Source organism: Protomyctophum parallelum, assembly GCF_964188405.1.
Source record: "Protomyctophum parallelum genome assembly, chromosome: 13".
NCBI lineage: Eukaryota > Metazoa > Chordata > Actinopteri > Myctophiformes > Myctophidae > Protomyctophum > Protomyctophum parallelum.
In genome coordinates, this window is record NC_139708.1 from 42339520 (window position 1) to 42358309 (window position 18790).

The 18790-nt window shown below is 45.7% G+C and overlaps 1 protein-coding gene across 1 annotated transcript in view; it reads right to left on the minus strand.

Annotated features, from left to right (window-relative positions):
- Positions 1-18790, minus strand: part of LOC310869417 (multidrug resistance-associated protein 1-like) — a 74118-nt gene that overhangs the window by 3938 nt on the left and 51390 nt on the right. Inside the window, exons 20-27 of the mRNA XM_083780150.1 lie at positions 14956-15007; positions 12998-13139; positions 11285-11492; positions 10054-10364; positions 8295-8494; positions 6316-6442; positions 5716-5817; positions 3364-3510 (exon numbers count right to left, since the gene is read on the minus strand). Coding sequence (XP_083636276.1) covers positions 3364-3510; positions 5716-5817; positions 6316-6442; positions 8295-8494; positions 10054-10364; positions 11285-11492; positions 12998-13139; positions 14956-15007 — 1289 coding nt within the window. The remainder of the gene's footprint in view (positions 1-3363; positions 3511-5715; positions 5818-6315; positions 6443-8294; positions 8495-10053; positions 10365-11284; positions 11493-12997; positions 13140-14955; positions 15008-18790) is intronic.

Here is an 18790-nt window from a genome sequence, read left to right on the forward strand (position 1 = left end):
CAACTAAGACCACGTGATGGAACGACACGATGCCCACCTGACGGGCACAGCACAACTAAGACCACGTGGAACAGGAGCCTTAACCCATTCTGACCTGAGATCAGATTCTAAAAAGGTCTATTACATCCTGACAGTTTCATTATTAACCCATTCTGACCTGAGATCAGATTCTAAAAGTGTCTTCGATTTTTCAAAAATAGCAGACCTACAAGCTCGTAGCGCGCCACTCGGTGGCGCGCTATGAGCTTGTAGATCTGCTATTTTTCAATAGCTAAAGCATAACATGATGCTAACACCAAAATGGGTTCCCGTTCAGAATGGATGTAAGACCCAATGATGCTTTTCGTCAACATTTTTATATTAATTACTTATTATTATTATTTTTTCAACTAAACATCATCATTGATGTTCATCGTTTAGTCTTGCAATGCCATTGGTCATATTTGCATCTGAATACCCCCCACAGAGGCACACATTTACACAACTTCAAAATCTCTGGACATTTTTTATTTTTAACCTATGACCTTTAACCCTGTAATTAAAATGCCTGTAATATATATATATTTTTTGTGAGCATTACAATGTCTAGAACATGCTTTATTTATTATTGTGAAAGATATCCCCCAAATGTAAATTATGAATGTATTATTATTTAAATAATTATTATAAATGTGCATACATTTTCCATAAAACTTTTTTTAATGCCTATTTGTGGAACCCCCTTGTGCCTTGTCATTCGGACTGTTTTTTATTTATGTTCGTTGTTGTAATGCAAGTGTAGGTTCACACTCTATAACATACGACGAATTAGACCGTTCCTCACCCAGGAATCAGCCCAGCTCCTAATCCAGACAGCAGTCTTGTCAAAACTCGACTATTGTAACTCCCTCCTTACTGGCCTACCAGCATGTGCACTTAAGCCTCTCCAGATGATCCAAAATGCCGCAGCTCGATTGGTCTTCAACCAGCCAAAATTCTCACATGTCTCCCCCCTGCTCCGCTCCCTCCACTGGCTCCCGGTCGCTGCCCGCACAGAATATAAAACTCTGATGCTGGCATTCAAAGCAACCAAAGGTATGGCTCTCCCATATCTTGCAAGTATGATTGAACCCTACAAACCCTCCCGCGCACTCAGATCAGCCAACGCAGGGAAACTGGAAGTACCCTCACTAAAAACGCTGGGACAACGCTCCACACGTCCCAAACTCTTCTCCCTTCTGGCTCCAAAACTGTGGAATGCACTTCCCATTGCAGTCAGAACTGCAGCCTCACTCCCAATCTTCCGCCGTAGCCTGAAAACCCACCTTTTCAGACTCCATCATGGCCCATAGCACTTACCCTAACCCCTTAGATAGCATTTGACACAGACTTATAGCATGTTATGTAGACAGCACTATAATTGTATTGTATATAGTCATAGCACACCATAGTACATATGTATAGCATAGTAGTAAATATGTATAGTTTATATGTATAGTGTATGTATAGTTTCATTATATAGGTATTCCACTGTTACTTTCTTAGCTTACGCATGTTTCATGATAAATGCTTTTATGTGATGTATTCCCATGCTTTTGTTCTTGCTTAAATGTAAGTCGCTCTGGATTAAGAGCGTCTGCTAAATGCCTAAATTGTAAATTGTAAATTGTAAGTGTGTGTTTTTCTATGGGCCGTGAGTCTGCAATAAAGACATTCATTCACTCACTCATTCACTCTCTCGTGACGTGTATTCATTCGTTCATTCATGTTTGTGCAGTGGCGTGCACAGACATTTAGAGGGGCAGGTGCTCAAGTGAAAAAAGGGGCACCTTGTGCAGCGTGTGGAACCGTCCGGTTGCCTCTTTCAGCGCCACCTGGTGGTCACCAGTTTAGGCTCTGAGTGCCCATTATAAAGAAAGAAAGAATTTGTAATTATATTATGCATGTAATGTGCATGTCATCACCTGTACCCCATTTTAGAGGAACTTTCAAAATATGGATGAAAAATCCAGACGTCTTAACGCCCGTGGCATCCATTACAAAGACGGCAATAAGACGGGATAACGTCCCTGGCACTTAAACAGTTTAATAGTGTGAGATTTATAGATTTCGAGGCATAAATAATATATTAGAATAATAATATATTTGATTTTTTTTATCAACAAATGATCAATGTCACCATGGTCCACTCCACATACTGTACACTAGGGTTGGGTGACGATACGAATACATCGTCAATCGCAAATATACGAATCCAATCGCCGAATATTTTTATTAGGCGATTTCTCGGGACGATTTAGCCCAATTAACCTGTAAAGTGTGAGCAACATGTGAATCAATTTGGCCCAGCAAAGTAGTAACAGCGGCTGGGTGGAAATCACCTCCTCCGTTATAATGTATGCTCCCACAGTCCCCGCACTCAGCAGCATCGGGCACCGGGGCACGGCACTTACGGCAGCCGCCAGCCAAAGTAAAGGCTGGGAGCCTGGGAGCTGAGGGAGGCTGTAGCCTACATGTTGTTTAAGCTCCGGAGTCCAGACCTATGCAGTTTAATAATATATACAGTCACAACAGAATGCACACTGCTGTCTCGTGTCTCATCACAATCCCAATGCCTCACCCGTGAAGTCGGGGGGGAAAATAAAAAAACTGTCTACTAGTGTTAGTGTATAGGCTCGGGGATCATAATAGCGCTTAGCTTAGCATTAGCTTAGCGTGTAGCCCCTACTGGTGCTGCAACCCACTGATTGAACTTAATATCCGCCTGTAATCTAAGTTATTTTTATTGACAACGTGAACGAACACCGACACCAGCGCTGCAAAAATAGACAGATCTACAAGCTCTCAATGCGTAGCGAACGGCACTGCAAAAACAGGCAGGACGCGATGCCTTGAGAGCTTGTAGATCAGCAGCAGCCCGGCCGCAGCAGCTTGTGGGCTCCACTGCTCCGCTCCGAGCCTTCCGACTGACCGGTGCGGGGAGGCAAAGGAGCAAGTTACCCTGGCTGCGCAGTTGCGCTGCAGAAACAGACTGATCTACAAGCTCTCAATGCGTAGCGAACGGCACTGCAAAAACAGGCAGGACGCGATGCCTTGAGAGCTTGTAGATCTGGCTTTTTTGCGACCTGCAGTGAGCTGTTCTCACTTTACTTTTATGACACGAATACATCGTTAATCGGTGAATATTTGTCAGACGATGGGCAGTTGAAAACAATTGGCATATCGCCCAACCTTACTGTACACTTATTTTTAGGGCACATTGCTATCCAGAGGGCAAGGGCAGGTGGTGCTCTATAGCACCCCCTAGTGTCTTATCTGTGTTAGTGGTACCTTCTCCAGGTGGTGCTCTAGCACCCCCTAGTGTCTTATCTGTGTTAGTGGTACCTTCTCCCCTCCCTGGATGGTGACGTTGATGTTCCTGATGGCCAGCTCCTGGTCCTCTCGGTAGCGCAGCCCAAAGTCTCTGATCTCTATGTAGCCCGCCGTGGGCCAGCCCGGGGGCAGGGTGGACGGGTCATGACTCCACTCTGCCTGGAGGACGGAGGACGGTGGACAGACACACACACACACAGATACACACACACGTTTGTATTACTAACGACTGTGGGCCACCCAGGGGACAGGGTGGAGGACGACACACACAGTCATTTTTCTTTCTTTTCTTTTCTTTTCTGCACTGTAATTTAATTGACTTATTTGTACTTAACCCATTCTGACCTGAGATCAGATTCATACGAGGTTTCCGCCGGACACACACTGGTCCTGATGAACCCATTCTGACCTGAGATCAGATTCTAAAAATGTCAGTCGTTCTTCGATAAAAAATAATAATAGCAGACCTACAAGCTCGTATCGCGCCACTCGGTGGCACGATATGAGCTTGTAGATCTGCTATTTTTAAATAGCTAAAGCATAACATGATGCTGACACCAAAATGGGTGCCCGGTCAGAATGGGTTAAATTGCTAATAAACAACACAACGGAGCGAAATAACTCATGGAATGTAATAGTTTGCCCATAATAAGGTAAGAAAACAACCCAAACCTCAAAAAAAGTGGTCTTACCCTTTAACCCATTCTGACCGGGCACCCATTTTGGTGTTGGCATCATGTTATGCTTTAGCTATTGAAAAATAGCAGATCTACAAGCTCATATCGCGCCACCGAGTGGCGCGATACGAGCTTGTAGGTCTGCTATTTTTGAAAAATCGAAGAGCGACTGACATTTTTAGAATCTGATCTCAGGTCAGAATGGGTTCATCAGACCAGTGTGTGTCCGGCGGAAACCTCGTATGAATCTGATCTCAGGTCAGAATGGGTTAACCCAAACACAATAATGTAACAGTCCTTGGAGCATAGGCGCCCTCCAGTGGCATGATCATTTATCTCCACCCTCCTAATGCAGGAGAAATACCCCAAACATCTCCGATCATACCTTAACCCATTCTGACCTGAGATCAGATTCATACGAGGTTTCCACTGGGACACACACTGGTCTGATGAACCCATTCTGACCTGAGATCAGATTCTAAAAATGTCAGTCGCTCTTCGATAAAAAAAAAATAGCAGACCTACGAGCTCGTATCACGCCACTCGGTGGCGCGATATGAGCTTGTAGATCTGCTATTTTTCAATAGCTAAAGCATAACATGATGCTGACACCAAAATGGGTGCCCGGTCAGGAGGACACTCGCTAAAGCAGTGGTCCCCAAACAGTTTCATTTCAAGGACCCCCAAATTGACACTAATTAGCCACACAGACCCCCCCCCCCCATTTGAAAAGATATGCCAGGGACCCCTCATAAGAGAAGATTTCTACGGCTCTAGCAGTGATTCTCAACCATTTTAACTTCAAGCACCCCCAGTTTGACCGGCATTAGGCTACGGACCCCCATGTATCCGTTTGGTTCCAGACCCATAAGGGTCCATTTGGTTCATAACTATCATCCAGACCCCACTTTGGGAACCCCTGCCCTAACTACACTACCCTCTCCACAGCTACGATGCTCGTTTTCCCCACCCATTTGTCTAATGGGCTCTAGCCTGGACTGACCTCATGCTTCCTTCAATGCACGAGGAGTCCAAGACGCTTCTTTTGACCCGACAGGGGGGAGTTTCCCCGGGTTGTACAGTACGTAGTGCATACTGTACAACCAGTTCCTTTCCCCAGGGGCGGCGGTGGCTCAGGGGGTAGAGTGCCTGGATAGTAACCGCAAGGTTGCCAGTTTGAACCCGGGCTCCCCTAGAGTTGGTGTCGAAGTGTCCTTGAGCAAGACACTGAACCCCTAATTGCTCTTGATGTGCTGGTTGGTGCCCTGCATGGTTTCCGCTGCCATCGGTGTATGAATGTGTGTGTGAATGGGTGAATGTAATGCACAATCTCTGTAAAGTGCCTTGGATAAAGGCGCTATATAAATGCACCATTTACCCCTCCATCAGGCGCCCCTGGCTGGCCAAGGGGATGCAGTATAGAGACCAGTATTACTGCATGTTTTTTGGTGAGAGTAGCTACCCTAGGGGACACGGGGAGAACATGCAAAGCTCCACACAGAAAGGCCCTTTCGCCAAGTATGGACACTCAAACCCAGGACGTTGTAGCTGTGAGGCGACAGTGCCATCGCCGATGCTCGTTCCATACAGGCATGCAAACAGGTGTGCGGGGTGCGACGCTGGGTTTGTAACCCCATTTTTGCGTGGGTTGCTGGGGACACTAAGGTGATACTACACTTAGTCATACCTCTTTCTCCGTGTCGCCGTACTCTTTGACCCTCTCCACAGCGACGATGTTTGTTTCCACGTCAGAGGACATCCTCACCAGCCACGACAGAGAGGCTGTCAGCTACACAGTCAAGAGTCATGGGGTAAATACACACACACATTAGTGGCTGAAGAGGTGTCAGATGCAACACCGCCAAAATGCCTTACACACAAACATTAACAACAATGCATGAGTGACGAATAAGGGTGAAAAACGAACAGTGAAATAAATAATAAATAAATACATCTATGTTCAGTTAAGTGATGTGAATGTTTGTCTTTGTTCCATATTAGAACATGAAAATTTTTCCATATAATGAAAAACAAAAGAAGCTATGTGACTACTGGGTAAACATATTACAACAGGTCTGTTTTGGGCTCAGATAATTTACCATACTTGTGTAGTTTATTACCTACTTTTACTGTCACTTCATGATCTACAGTAACTCTGAAGTCTAAGTCAATTGAATAGATTAAATGTATAATAAAAAAGTCAACAGATTTCATACTACGGTACATGATACAAGAATGCAGATCTACAAGCTCACGTGTGTGTGTGTGTGTGTGTGTGTGTGTTGACCTGCAGAGCGTATGAGATGGACAGGCCCATGATGCCAGGACTCAGGTTCTTTCTGGCCATCACAGCAAACAGAGCAGCAAACGACACGATGCAGTTCCCCACAAACTCCAGACGCACCGCCATCCACCTGCACACAAACCATCCATTTAGACATTTAGCAGACGCTCTTAATCCAGAGCGACATACATTAAGCAAGAAAGAAAAAAAGCATGGCAATACATCATATACATACAGTACAAAGTAGTTATCATTATATAATCTATATGATGAAACTATTGGCTTCACATTGGCCTTGATTCTTCCGCAACAGAGTACACTTCATTCAACTGTATTCAATGCTCTTCACATTGCATCGATCTGAATGCGACTACACTTCAAATCGGTCCCGATGCGGAACTGGGAACGGTTGGCTGATCCGCTCCCGGGAACGGTGCACCGCGTTCACACTACAGTACCACAAGTGGTCCCGAGTGCACATCCGGGACCATAGTGTTAATCCCCCCTGATGAGGCGCAACGCAAAGTCTATCGGAGCGCACCGGCGGAGCCTGTGTCTCCCAATTCCTCCGCTGCTGCTGCTGTTGTCGGGACCATTCTGACCTGAGATCAGATTCTAAAAATGTCTTCTACACGCTGACAGTTTTCTGAAAAAGCTATGTTTCCATGTCAGTCGTTCTTCGATTTTTCAAAAAAATAGCAGAGCTACAAGCTCGTAGCGCGCCACTCGGTGGCGCGCTATGAGCTTGTAGATCTGCTATTTTTCAATAGCTAAAGCATAACATAGTGCTAACACCAAAAGGGGTTCCCGCCCAGAATGGGTTAAGGCGGATTTTCATGAAATGGAACCCCCTAATTTCTCCCGATGTGCAGGTTGATGCCTTGCATGGTTTCCTCTGGCATCGGTGTATGAAGATGTGTGTGTGAGAATGGGCGAATGTTCAATGCACAATCTATGTAAGTTCGAACCCTGTGGGCTCCCCCAGAGTTAGTGTCGAAGTGTCCTTGAGCAAGACACTGAACCCCTAATTGCTCCTGATGTGCTGGTTGGTGCCTTGCATGGTTTCTGCCGCCATCGGTGTGTGAATGTGTATGTGAATGGGTGAATGCAATGCACAATGTCTGTAAAGGGTATTGGATAAAGGCATTATATATAAATGCACCATTTATCATTTATGTAAAGTGCTTTGGATTGAAGCACTATAGAAATGCACAATTTGACCATTTCCAAATGAACGGCCTACTTTACTACAGCGCAAAAAAGCAGCAAAAGTAGCAGATCCGCAACCTCTGGTTGTGGTCACATCTCTCACCTGTTGGCCACGATGCTGGGGTAGTAGGCCCTCTGGTTGTGGTCACATCTCTCACCTGTTGGCCACGATGCTGGGGTAGTATAGGCCCTCTGGTTGTGGTCACATCTCTCACCTGTTGGCCACGATGCTGGGGTAGTATAGGCCCTCTGGTTGTGGTCACATCTCTCACCTGTTGGCCACGATGCTGGGGTAGTAGGCCCTCTGGTTGTGGTCACATCTCTCACCTGTTGGCCACGATGCTGGGGTAGTAGGCCCTCTGGTTGTGGTCACATCTCTCACCTGTTGGCCACGATGCTGGGGTAGTATAGGCCCTCTGGTTGTGGTCACATCTCTCACCTGTTGGCCACGATGCTGGGGTAGTATAGGCCCTCTGGTTGTGGTCACATCTCTCACCTGTTGGCCACGATGCTGGGGTAGTAGGCCCTCTGGTTGTGGTCACATCACTCACCTGTTGGCCACGATGCTGGGGTAGTATAGGCCCTCTGGTTGTGGTCACATCACTCACCTGTTGGCCACGATGCTGGGGTAGTAGGCCCTCTGGTTGTGGTCACATCACTCACCTGTTGGCCACGATGCTAGGGTAGTAGGCCCTCTGGTTGTGGTCACATCACTCACCTGTTGGCCACGATGCTGGGGTAGTAGGCCCTCTGGTTGTGGTCACATCACTCACCTGTTGGCCACGATGCTAGGGTAGTAGGCCCTCTGGTTGTGGTCGACGCGATGGTCGCTCTCGCGGATGAAGCGCTCCTGCTCTCCGAAGGCCCGGATGACGCTGGTGCCCAGCAGGGTCTCACTGAAGTGCGTGTAGACCGGAGAGCGGCTCACCGACTCCAGACGCTTCAGCTGACGAGACGAGGCCACGTAAAACCTCTGGGAGGGAGAGAGAGAGGATGGAGTGAAGCAAGAGACAATCAATGGGGTCATTGCTGAGATAAATAAACCCCAACGCGTAGCGGCCTCAGGTCTGTTAAGCCATTAACACTCATGCGGTCAATTCTACAAAGGTCTTCTAAATCAGGTTCCCAACCGCCGGTGTGTGGATCGGTGGCGGTCCGCGAGACATGCACCACCGGTACGCGAGGCGGCCGAGAATTCAGTTTCGCGGGCGTGAACATAAGCCTCCAGCGGAGTGAAGTTGACTCGGTCGCATGTAGATGCCAATACCAAGGATTTGTCAGTGATGTCACGTCACTGTGGCTTAGGTTTAGTTTAGAGTCCGTGCTACTTCCGCGTTGCATTACAGTGACATCATTGTTGAATCCTTGCAACCACTTGAAACTCCTTGCAACCATTATCCCCAAATGACACCAGTCTGCAACAATTTCGTTGCAAGGAGTTGCATTGGTGTGGAACCAACTCGTTGCCCACCACCAAAACCTCCGGCACCGTTGTGCTGCCGCCACCATAGACAGCGCTCTATTTCACTTGGGAAACCCCTTCCGTTTCCCCTCACCGCATATTTAAAAGTCTTCAGAAGCGTTAATATTTTAACCGTGCGGTAGTGACGATTTTGTGATTGAGATCCTGACATCGTCACATTGTCGTTGTTCTATCTAATCTATTTAATCTATCTGAGGCGCAAAACCCGAGAGAAACGCCTCAAAAGATCGCCGCTCACAAAGCATCGTGCGGGCCACCATCTTGTGACAGGAAAAAAACACAGCGAGCTGAGCGGTGCGACCGGGAGCTCCTCTTTGCGGTAAATAGTAGCGAGACGATTATGAATTAATATAAAGTCCAAAAAAACACATAAAAAGGTGTTTTTGGCGCCATGGGACTTCAATAAAAAAATCTAAAATGCAGCAGCCAGAGTTTTAACTAGAACTAAGATGAGAGAACATATTACTCCAGTTTTGGCATCACTGCACTGGCTTCCGGTTGTTTTTAGGATTGATTTTAAAATTATTTTACTTGTCTATAAAGCTCTCAATGGTCTCGCACCTTCCTACCTACATGACTGCCTGCCTAAATATGTCCCAAACTGGCCCCTAAGGTCTTCCACTGCTGGAACTAAAAAATACGGGGAAGCAGCTTTTTGCTTCTACGGGCCGTCTGCATGGAACAAGCTCCCACTGTGCCTTCGTCAGGCAGCCTCTGTAGACATTTTCAAAGCTCAGCTCAAGACCCACTTCTACAACATTGCTTTTAAGTGATCTTTTATTATTTTTTTATTATTCATGTTCTCACTGTATTTTATTACTGCTTGTTTCTTTTAATGTCGTTCTTATCTTTGTATCACTGCCTTCTCCTGATTTGACACTGCGTTATTGCCCTATTGTTTTAACTGCATGCCTGTTTTAATGCTGTTTTGTTTTGCTTTTGTTTTTATTATCTTTTCTGCCCTGTAAAGCACCTTGAGCTACATTTATGTATGAAAGGTGCTATATAAATAAAGTTTATTGTTATTATTATTATTATTATTAACCCACCTGGACGAAGAGGTAGAGCAGTCCCAGCGGAGGGATGACCACGGCCACCAGCGGCGTGGCCACCAGGATCATGGCGCAGCCGCCCAGCACGTTGAACATGGAGCCCATGAACATCTTGATGATGCCGGGCAGCACCGAGTCGATGGTGTCCGTCTCCTTGGCGAAGCGGTTCACCAGGTTGCCGCTGGGCGTGCGCTCGAAGAAGGACATGGGCGAGCGCAGCACGTTGAACAGCATGGACTGGTGGAGGTAGCGCGAGGCCAGGATGCCCCCGATGGACACCGAGATGGAGTAGCAGAAGACCGCCACGCCTGGGGGGGGGAGGGGGGAGAGAGGGGTGTGTGAGGGCCCGGGATAGATACAATTTAGGCATTTAGCAGACGCTCTTAATCCAGAGCGATTTGCGAGGCAAGTGCAAGTGCTACGGGCCGAGTTTGAGTCAGAAAAGGTGGGTTTTCAGACTACGCGGAGTGAAGTTTCATTCTATAGTTTTGGTAGCCAGAAGGGAGAAGAGTCTGGGGCGACGTGGGGGGCGTGTGGAGCATTGTCTTAGTGAATGTTCTGTCTAGTCTAACATTGGTCTACCAGTTTTTCCTTGGGAGTCCTGCCTTCTTAAATCTGACAAAAAGAGTAACCATTTATGAGGTCAGTCCGTTGCTCTCCCCAGTTTGGCAGAGGGAGTGTAGCATCCAGGATTACATTAGACAATTGACACTGGGTGAAAATAAATAGAAATAACATCTGACCACACACACACACACACACACACGATCCAACAGCTCTCCTGGAGTCCGACTTATGGTCTGAAAATCCTCCTTTCAACTGCTTTACACAGTGATTATATTTTCAATCCCATAGCTGGAGCGGTGGAGCGTCAACCATTATATAGACGGAGTATAAATTGGGGTACGTATTTATATATACGTACATGGGAAAGAAATAATTCATGCTTATAGCTACTTTAACCCATTTTGTGAGGGAACCCCTTTTGGTGTTAGCATTATGTTATGCTTTAGCTATTGAAAAATAGCAGATCTACAAGCTCATAGCTCATGTAGGTCTGCTATTTTTGAAAAATCGAAGAACGACTGACATAGAAATATAGCTTTTTCAGAAAACTGTCAGCATGCAGAAGACATTTTTAGAATCTGATCTCAGGAGAAAATGGGTTAACGCCTAAACCACCCCCAACCCCCTACACCCAACACACCCCCCCCTCCCTCCTCCTGACCTTGTGTGAAGCCCAGGGCTCCGTAGACGCCCAGCCTCATCTCCCGGTAGGGCTGCGTCCCGTTGACCACGGGGTCGTCCGTCCACAGACTGAGCCAGTAGTTGGAGAGCAGCGAGGCTGTGTGGTGCACCACGAAGAGCAGCAGGCTGATGATGGACAGCACCACGCCGATGGCCTTCATGTACTCCCAGAACACCGCCAGCTTCACCTGGTGGGGGAGGAGGTCCAAAAGGTAATTTATGTGACCAGGTTTGACTTTGGGAAATTCCAGCTTTTCACCAGAGGAGGAAAACTTTTGCTTTCTTCCCAAAATGAGTTAATAGCACAGGCAGACTCTTCACATACTAGAGCATGTCTGAAATAAGTGTCAGAGCTGAAAGACTATGTATTCATTGTATTATGTTTCTTGCTAGAATACGGTGATGAACTTTGAATGTTACTGTATCTAGCATGCGGTGGATCCGTGGGAAGAATTCCCCAAGGTGCTGTTCAAATAGTCGACAAGCCTTTCTTTAATTAGCACTAAGGGTTACTGAAAAATATCCACTGAAAGCGTGTTATTATGAGCTTGTTATAGCAAAGCTAATGGAGAAAAAGCTATCAGCTAGCTATTATCTGTTTACCGCGTGACTGAGCATCTTGCACGGTTCGGACGCTATCACGTTGACAACCAATCTGTGTTCACAGACATAAAAACGGAATAGACACACACACACAATGTGTTTCACAAAATGTTGAATGAGGCACACGCACACACACAATGTGTTGCACAAAATGTTGAACAAGGTGCGCACGCACGCACACACGCACACACACAACCAACCAGTTAGAGAAGTTAACAGACTTTTAACTTTGCTTCTTTATGAATTATCTAAAACCCTTAGGGTTTACGTAAGATTCTTCTGAACATGTATTCTATTTTGCTAGTTTGACCGGATCTAAAACTCTTTAAATCTTACAAGACATATAATGTTCATTATTACTGTAGTAGGCCATGACTTTAGCAGCTGCTTTAGGTTCATGCTTGATTTGTACTCGTTCGAGGGCCATGCATTGCACTGAAAATAGCAGATCTACAAGCTCCCAACGTTGTGAGCTTGAAGAAAGGGATATGTCCAGTGTGCGCCCGGCCCACCGCATGCATGCGGACACGTATAATCAAGAGAAAGTCATGTCTGACTCTACGGAATCAAAATTTTCAAAATGGACATTTTCCTGCCCCTATCCCCGTGATTTTACATACCCGTATTGTGCCAAATACAAGACGACTCTGCTTATACGACGACCCCCATTTTTCAAGACTCATTTGTGGAAAAAAGAACATTGAATGTCTAGCTCCCGATTATAATACGACCCCGTTTTTTAGGATATATTGGAAGTCTTAGTAGTCTTATAAATCAGCACTATAGAGCGTCGCAGTCCCGCCCCCTACCAGGGCCAGGGAAATGATTCCCCGTTCATTTTCCTCATAGACATTTCAAAAAGTATTTATTTAAAGACGTTTACGTCGCGGACAAAGCCAACTCTTGTTGTTACAAATCACGACAACAAACACAATTTTTTGGGGGAAAAAATGCATTGGGAATCATTTCCTGGGCCTAGCGTCGTCATGAAAGGGGGCGGGACTGCCACGCTCTATACTAGGGTATGTTTTCTCATCGATAAAGATGTCAATATCAATGAGTGAGAAGTGCCGTCCATGGCCGTCCTTACCTTCCCCGTGTTGGCCTTGTCCGCCTCCATCAGCTTGCCCACCTCGTCGTTCTTGGCCTTCTTCCCCAGGACCTCGTCCCCCCCCGCTCCTCCGCTCTTCTGGGCCAGTTTGGTTGAGCTGCCGCTCTGCTGGACACCTTGCCTGCAGGGAGGAGGTTTACATCGATGAACATTATTACACGACAATGTTACTACTAGCTTATAATGGTCTAAACCAGGGGTGGGCAACTTTGACAATGGCGAGGGCCAATATATTTCCACACTCACACCAGAGGGCCACAGTGCATGTTACGGTCGTAGCAAAGATAGCCGATTTACAAGCTCAAAACGCGTCGCATTTTGAGCTTGTAGATCAGCTATTTTTGCTATATTTGAATTGAAACCCTGATTAATTCTTTGCTATTTTTTAATTGGAATACTGAAAAGTAACCTTTTTATTGAATTTCAAATGCATTTAGTTATAGTCATGTTAACTTTAAGAACTGTTAACATAACTACATTGGACACAGAAAGACAATAACATTTTAATACTAAGTAATATAGTCATTTAATACTAGTCATGAAGTAATTAAAGCGGGGTTGGAATTGTAACGGCTGAAATCAATACTATATCAGTATTTTGATATTAACCTGCCTGGCCTGGGGGCCATATGCGGCCCCCACCTTAACTTAATGCGGCCCGCAATAAGTGAAGGTGGGGGCCGCATATGGCCCCCAGGCCGCCAGTTGTCCACCCCTGGTCTAAACCGCAGAACAAATGCTTGGCTATACGGTGTGTAGTGCCAGCATTCAAATCCGAGGGGGGGGGGGTATTTATAAAAATGTCTGGCCTTCTTTGGCCCCTTGTCCAGACAGAAATCGGCTTTGAGAGTTGAGAAGTTTCAAAAGGAGCATCGTAGATGTACAGTCCAACACACCTGCACACGTTCGGATACGGTATGTACCGTCCTCTGCTCATGCCTATATATTTATTATTTTGTACATTGTGTATTTTGCCCTGCCACTAAAAGATCGGCACTTTGGTGATTTGATGTATTTATTTCATAGGTACTTTGGAGGTGTATCATGGATGTTTTGTTTGCTGTTCTATAATGTGACATGTACGATGTAGTATTGAAGTGTCATTTTATTTCTGCCTCTTGGCCAGTTCCCACTTGAGAAGCAGTCTCAATGTGTTTTAAATAAATGTTTAAAAAAAATGATCTCAGTGGCCTTGTGGTTAGAGTGTCTGCCCTAGAGACTGGGAGTTCCCCGGGGTTCGGGAAAATGGGACCCAGTGCCTCCCTGCTTAGCACTCAGCATCAAGGGTTGGGTTTGGGGGTAAGTCCCGGTGACATACAGTACTAGCGTCATGTCCAGGGGGTGTACAGCACTTGTACATCATGTCCATCCATTTCCGTTCTCTTCTGCACAGTAATTATTTGTTATTTTTAGTCATTTAGTTTTATTGTATCCTAATGTAATTTTCTAATCGAGTTTCCTTGGCTTTGCTTGACGTTTTGCGTAAAGCACATTGAATTGTCTTCTTGTTGAAATGGGCGCTATACAGATAAATTTGTCTTGCTTCTTGGTAACATTTTCTTATATACGAGCACACAAGAGTGACATTATTTAGTTTTGGTTCCTCAACATCGTAATAACAATAACATAGAAATAATAAAGCAATGCTACAATAGTAATAAAAACTACCATAGTGAATAAGAATATACATTAGTCGTAGAAGCATATTTTGAGGTGCTTGAAGGCCTAACTGCATTGTGTGTGTGTGTGTGTGTGTGTGTGTGTGTGTGTGTGTGTGTGTGTGTGTGTGTGTGTGTGTGTGTGTAATGTGTATGTGTGTGTGTGTGTGTGTGTGTGTAGACTTGACATGCAAATCGTCATGTGCCAGTGTGCATGGAAGGTGTCATGATGACATCATGTTATCACAACATACACGTTACTGATTTCCAGACACTCACCCAATGACAGCGGCAGGACCTCCGTTCTCTATTCCTTTCTTTGGTCCAGAAACTAAAATAAATAAATGAAATAAAATAGGGAAATGGAAACAGTGAAATCAGCATCGGATTATATACTCAATATTGTGCAATGACATCAAAGATGTCTACACTCCCGGTAGTTTTGCTTGCATTCAAACACCACCACCTGACCATGCTGGTTTTCTTCTCAAAGTGTCCGTCGGTCAAGCTGTTAATTCAACCGGTCACCTTCACACAGAACACGCCACACACCAGTACAACACATCCTAGTTGGACTCTGTCACCTTCACACAGAACACACCACACACCAGTACAACACATCCTAGTTGGACTCTCACTTTCACACAGAACACACCACACACCAGTACAACACATCCTAGTTGGACTCTGTCACCTTCACACAGAACACACCACACACCAGTACAACACATCCTAGTTGGACTCTCACTTTCAGACAGAACACACCACACACCAGTACAACACATCCTAGTTGGACTCTCACTTTCAGACAAAACACACCACACCAGTACAACACATCCTAGTTGGACTCTCACTTTCAGACAGAACACACCACACCAGTACAACACATCCTAGCAGGAGTCTGTCAGACTACTTTGATGAAGCAAACATGGGAACCAGTGGCTTTACATACGTTTTATGTGATCGCTAGTAACTTATTATTACTACTACTATTACTACTACTACTACTACCGCCACTACTAGGCCTACCACTACTTGCCCAATCATGAACTGTCATTTAAATAGTCTGATTATTGTCTCCACCAGGCCGAAGGCATGTGGGGAGAGTATGTTTTGCACTCCGTCCGTCCGCGTGTCCGTCCGTCCGTTTGTGTGTCCGTGTGTCCGTGAACAGCTAATCTCGGCCACCGTTAACCCGGTCGATGCCATATTTTGCACACACACTCCCTGGATGCCAACCATGAACCTCTGCCCCAAACTTTCCAGAACGGCCTGTTATAGCGCCACCAGGAGGCCGCTTTGTGCAAAACAAGTTTTTCGATGCCATATTTTGCACACACACTCCCTGGATGCCAACCATGAACCTCTGCCCCAAACTTTCCAGAACGGCCTGTTATAGCGCCACCAGGAGGCCGCTTTGTGCAAAACAAGTTTTTGCACAGTACACCTACAGATTTTGTCCAAACATCACGCAAATTGGTACACAGTCTCTCTAGAGCCATTCAACGAAACGGGTCTTTCAGATTTATCAGACTCCATCCTGATTGGTTAAGATTGGCTTCCAAAGTTCACAGGAGTGCTCAGTTTCAAACTAAATGCTGCAAATCATGAACACATCGCGTGATTTCCGTGAAATTGTGCACCCACATTCCCACTAGGCCGAGGACGAAATGCCACATGAACAATTTCAACTCAGCCTCAAGGTGGCGCTATAACTGGCCGAAAAGTGTTTTTACCTCTAACTGCACGGATCTGTGGATAACCTGGTGGAGACCTGTGCCCGGAAGGGCACTTTTTCTAGTTGCAATATGCATTTATAAGGTATGCTTGATAATAAAATGCAGCGCAGGTTTAGCATGGCTGTTCCTTTTTGGGGACCCATCCATTTGCAAAATGTTCTCATGCTGCGTTCAGATGCAACGGTACAACAATACAGTCCACCATTAATTTTCAATGGAAGCCAGCGACATGAGGATACAAAGATACGTCCGACGTTTGTAGCTGCTGCAAAAGCCACACACGCTGTGTATAGTAGCTTTGCATCTTTGTATATTTTTGCATCGGCCCGTGTGAACGCAGCATCAGAAGGAAACGTTCACCCTTCCTCCTGAACAGTCTGGACACCGGCGGTTTGAATTGACATGCGCGGCGTGCCACTAGTACTGCAAGCCAGTTTGGACACCAGCTGTTTGAATTGACATGCTTCTGGCAGCAGCAGCAGCAGCACTATGAAGGACACTAAAAGGACAGAACCTGGTCAACTGAACCTGCGTGAGGAGGCTGGTCGAACACTCGTTCAACCAAACCAAACCCTCTCCATTCACCAGTCCTCAGCTCCTCACTGATGCTCAATGCAGTAGGGGCCTTTTTTGGTCAACTCACTCCTGTGTCTCAGTCAAGCTGTGGATTTCTTAAACATGCGCGTGGAGTTTCAAGATAAGGGGGAAAATATAGCCTTTCCCATCCTAGGCCGTTAGGATGCTAAAAATAGCCACGTGGCCACGACTGTTGCATCAATGCCGAAGACATTATCAGCGGGTGCATTTTTTAGAACTGCTCACTTTTGACAGAGCGAGAAGACCGCATGGTGCTGCTAAAGTGAGCATCAGTGAGGACGTTTGAATACAATGCCCCCCAAAAAAGGCCAACATGCAAATACATGCTGAGAATGGCTGTATATATGAACTATAGTCACAAATTCTAGTCACTGGTCCACCAGTGGTGGACCAAAAAAATAAATAGGAAACAACTAAATGTTTCCCCCCGTGGGGGTAAACGTTGTATTATTTATTGAATGAAGGCCGGGGGCAGAATTATAGAATGTATGCGGACATTCATGAACCAGGCAGGCTGCGAGTCTGCCCCACGCAGGCCCGATTAGAAATCCATTCCTTCTCGTAACGTCATGCGCGTACCAAGCACCAGAGGGGACCAAGACCAAGGACATGTTTCCACTGATGTCAGACAAAATAATCTGTGTTCTCCTTGCGTGGAGTGCAGTGTTAAAGTCTATGGCTAAGTCTATGGCTAAATAAACTGACTATCAACAAATAAAAACTAGAAGTAAATCTTATGGAGGGAGTAGCGAAGAAGAGATAAGTATAACCAAGAAATGTTATGCTTGGTTGAGGACAGAAAAAAAAAGAACCGAAAATAGCCAATGTACAAGCAATTTTAATCCAAAGACTGACTAAATCAAAACGTGCTGTCAAAATTAACACTGGTGGAGTGAGTACATCAACCGCCATTTCCACTGAGAGCGCAGAGCAGTGGAGATAGAAAGTGATGTCAGTTAACTTAACTCACTTGCTCCTCCAGAGGCACTCACAAAACATGTTTTTTGAGTAAACACATTCTGACGAGTAAACACATTCTGATGTCTAAGATCAGAAACATGCCCCCTTTTTTTTAACCAAGTCCCCATAATGGACCAATGAACACGACAACCAGCCAAACCTTCATCTCTCCCATCCTCCTCCTCCTCCTCCTCCTCCTCCTCCCATCCCTCTTCTGAATGAAGGGTAGACGAGGGAAAAACAAAAACAAAAACAGGGGGGGGGGGGGGGTTGACAAAATAGAGAAAGACACATCACATGTAAAGAAGACAAACACAGAATAAATCATAGCGCAGGTTGGTGAGAACAGGAGAAAGGGGCGAAGCATTGACTTCAATGGGATGAGTTGTTAAAACAACAGTAACTGTTTATACATCCGTCATCAACAGGTCTTTATTTAAACAGCATGGCCTTGTTAGTACTGTATGTTGACATGATCTTCGTGTCATCGCTCCTACTGTCTTCACTCTGTATTTCCTGCTTTTAATGGGTTAAGAACGCGTCATACCAAAGCCTACACGGGTTGTGCAAGGACGTGCTGTGATTGGCCAGTCGCTGTGATTGACAGCCTAACCCTAACCTCAGTAAAACTATACCGTCCTAAACCTAACCCTAACCTTAATGTAGTGGTTGCAACTGTATTCATTTATTGCCCGAGTCCCGTGGTGGGAGTTCTGCTCTGGTTTTGAACAAAACCAGAGCAGAACTCCCACCACGGGACTCGGGCAAGTATTTCATACAGCTTTTGTTAAAAAGAATCAGAACTATCCCTTCCTCAG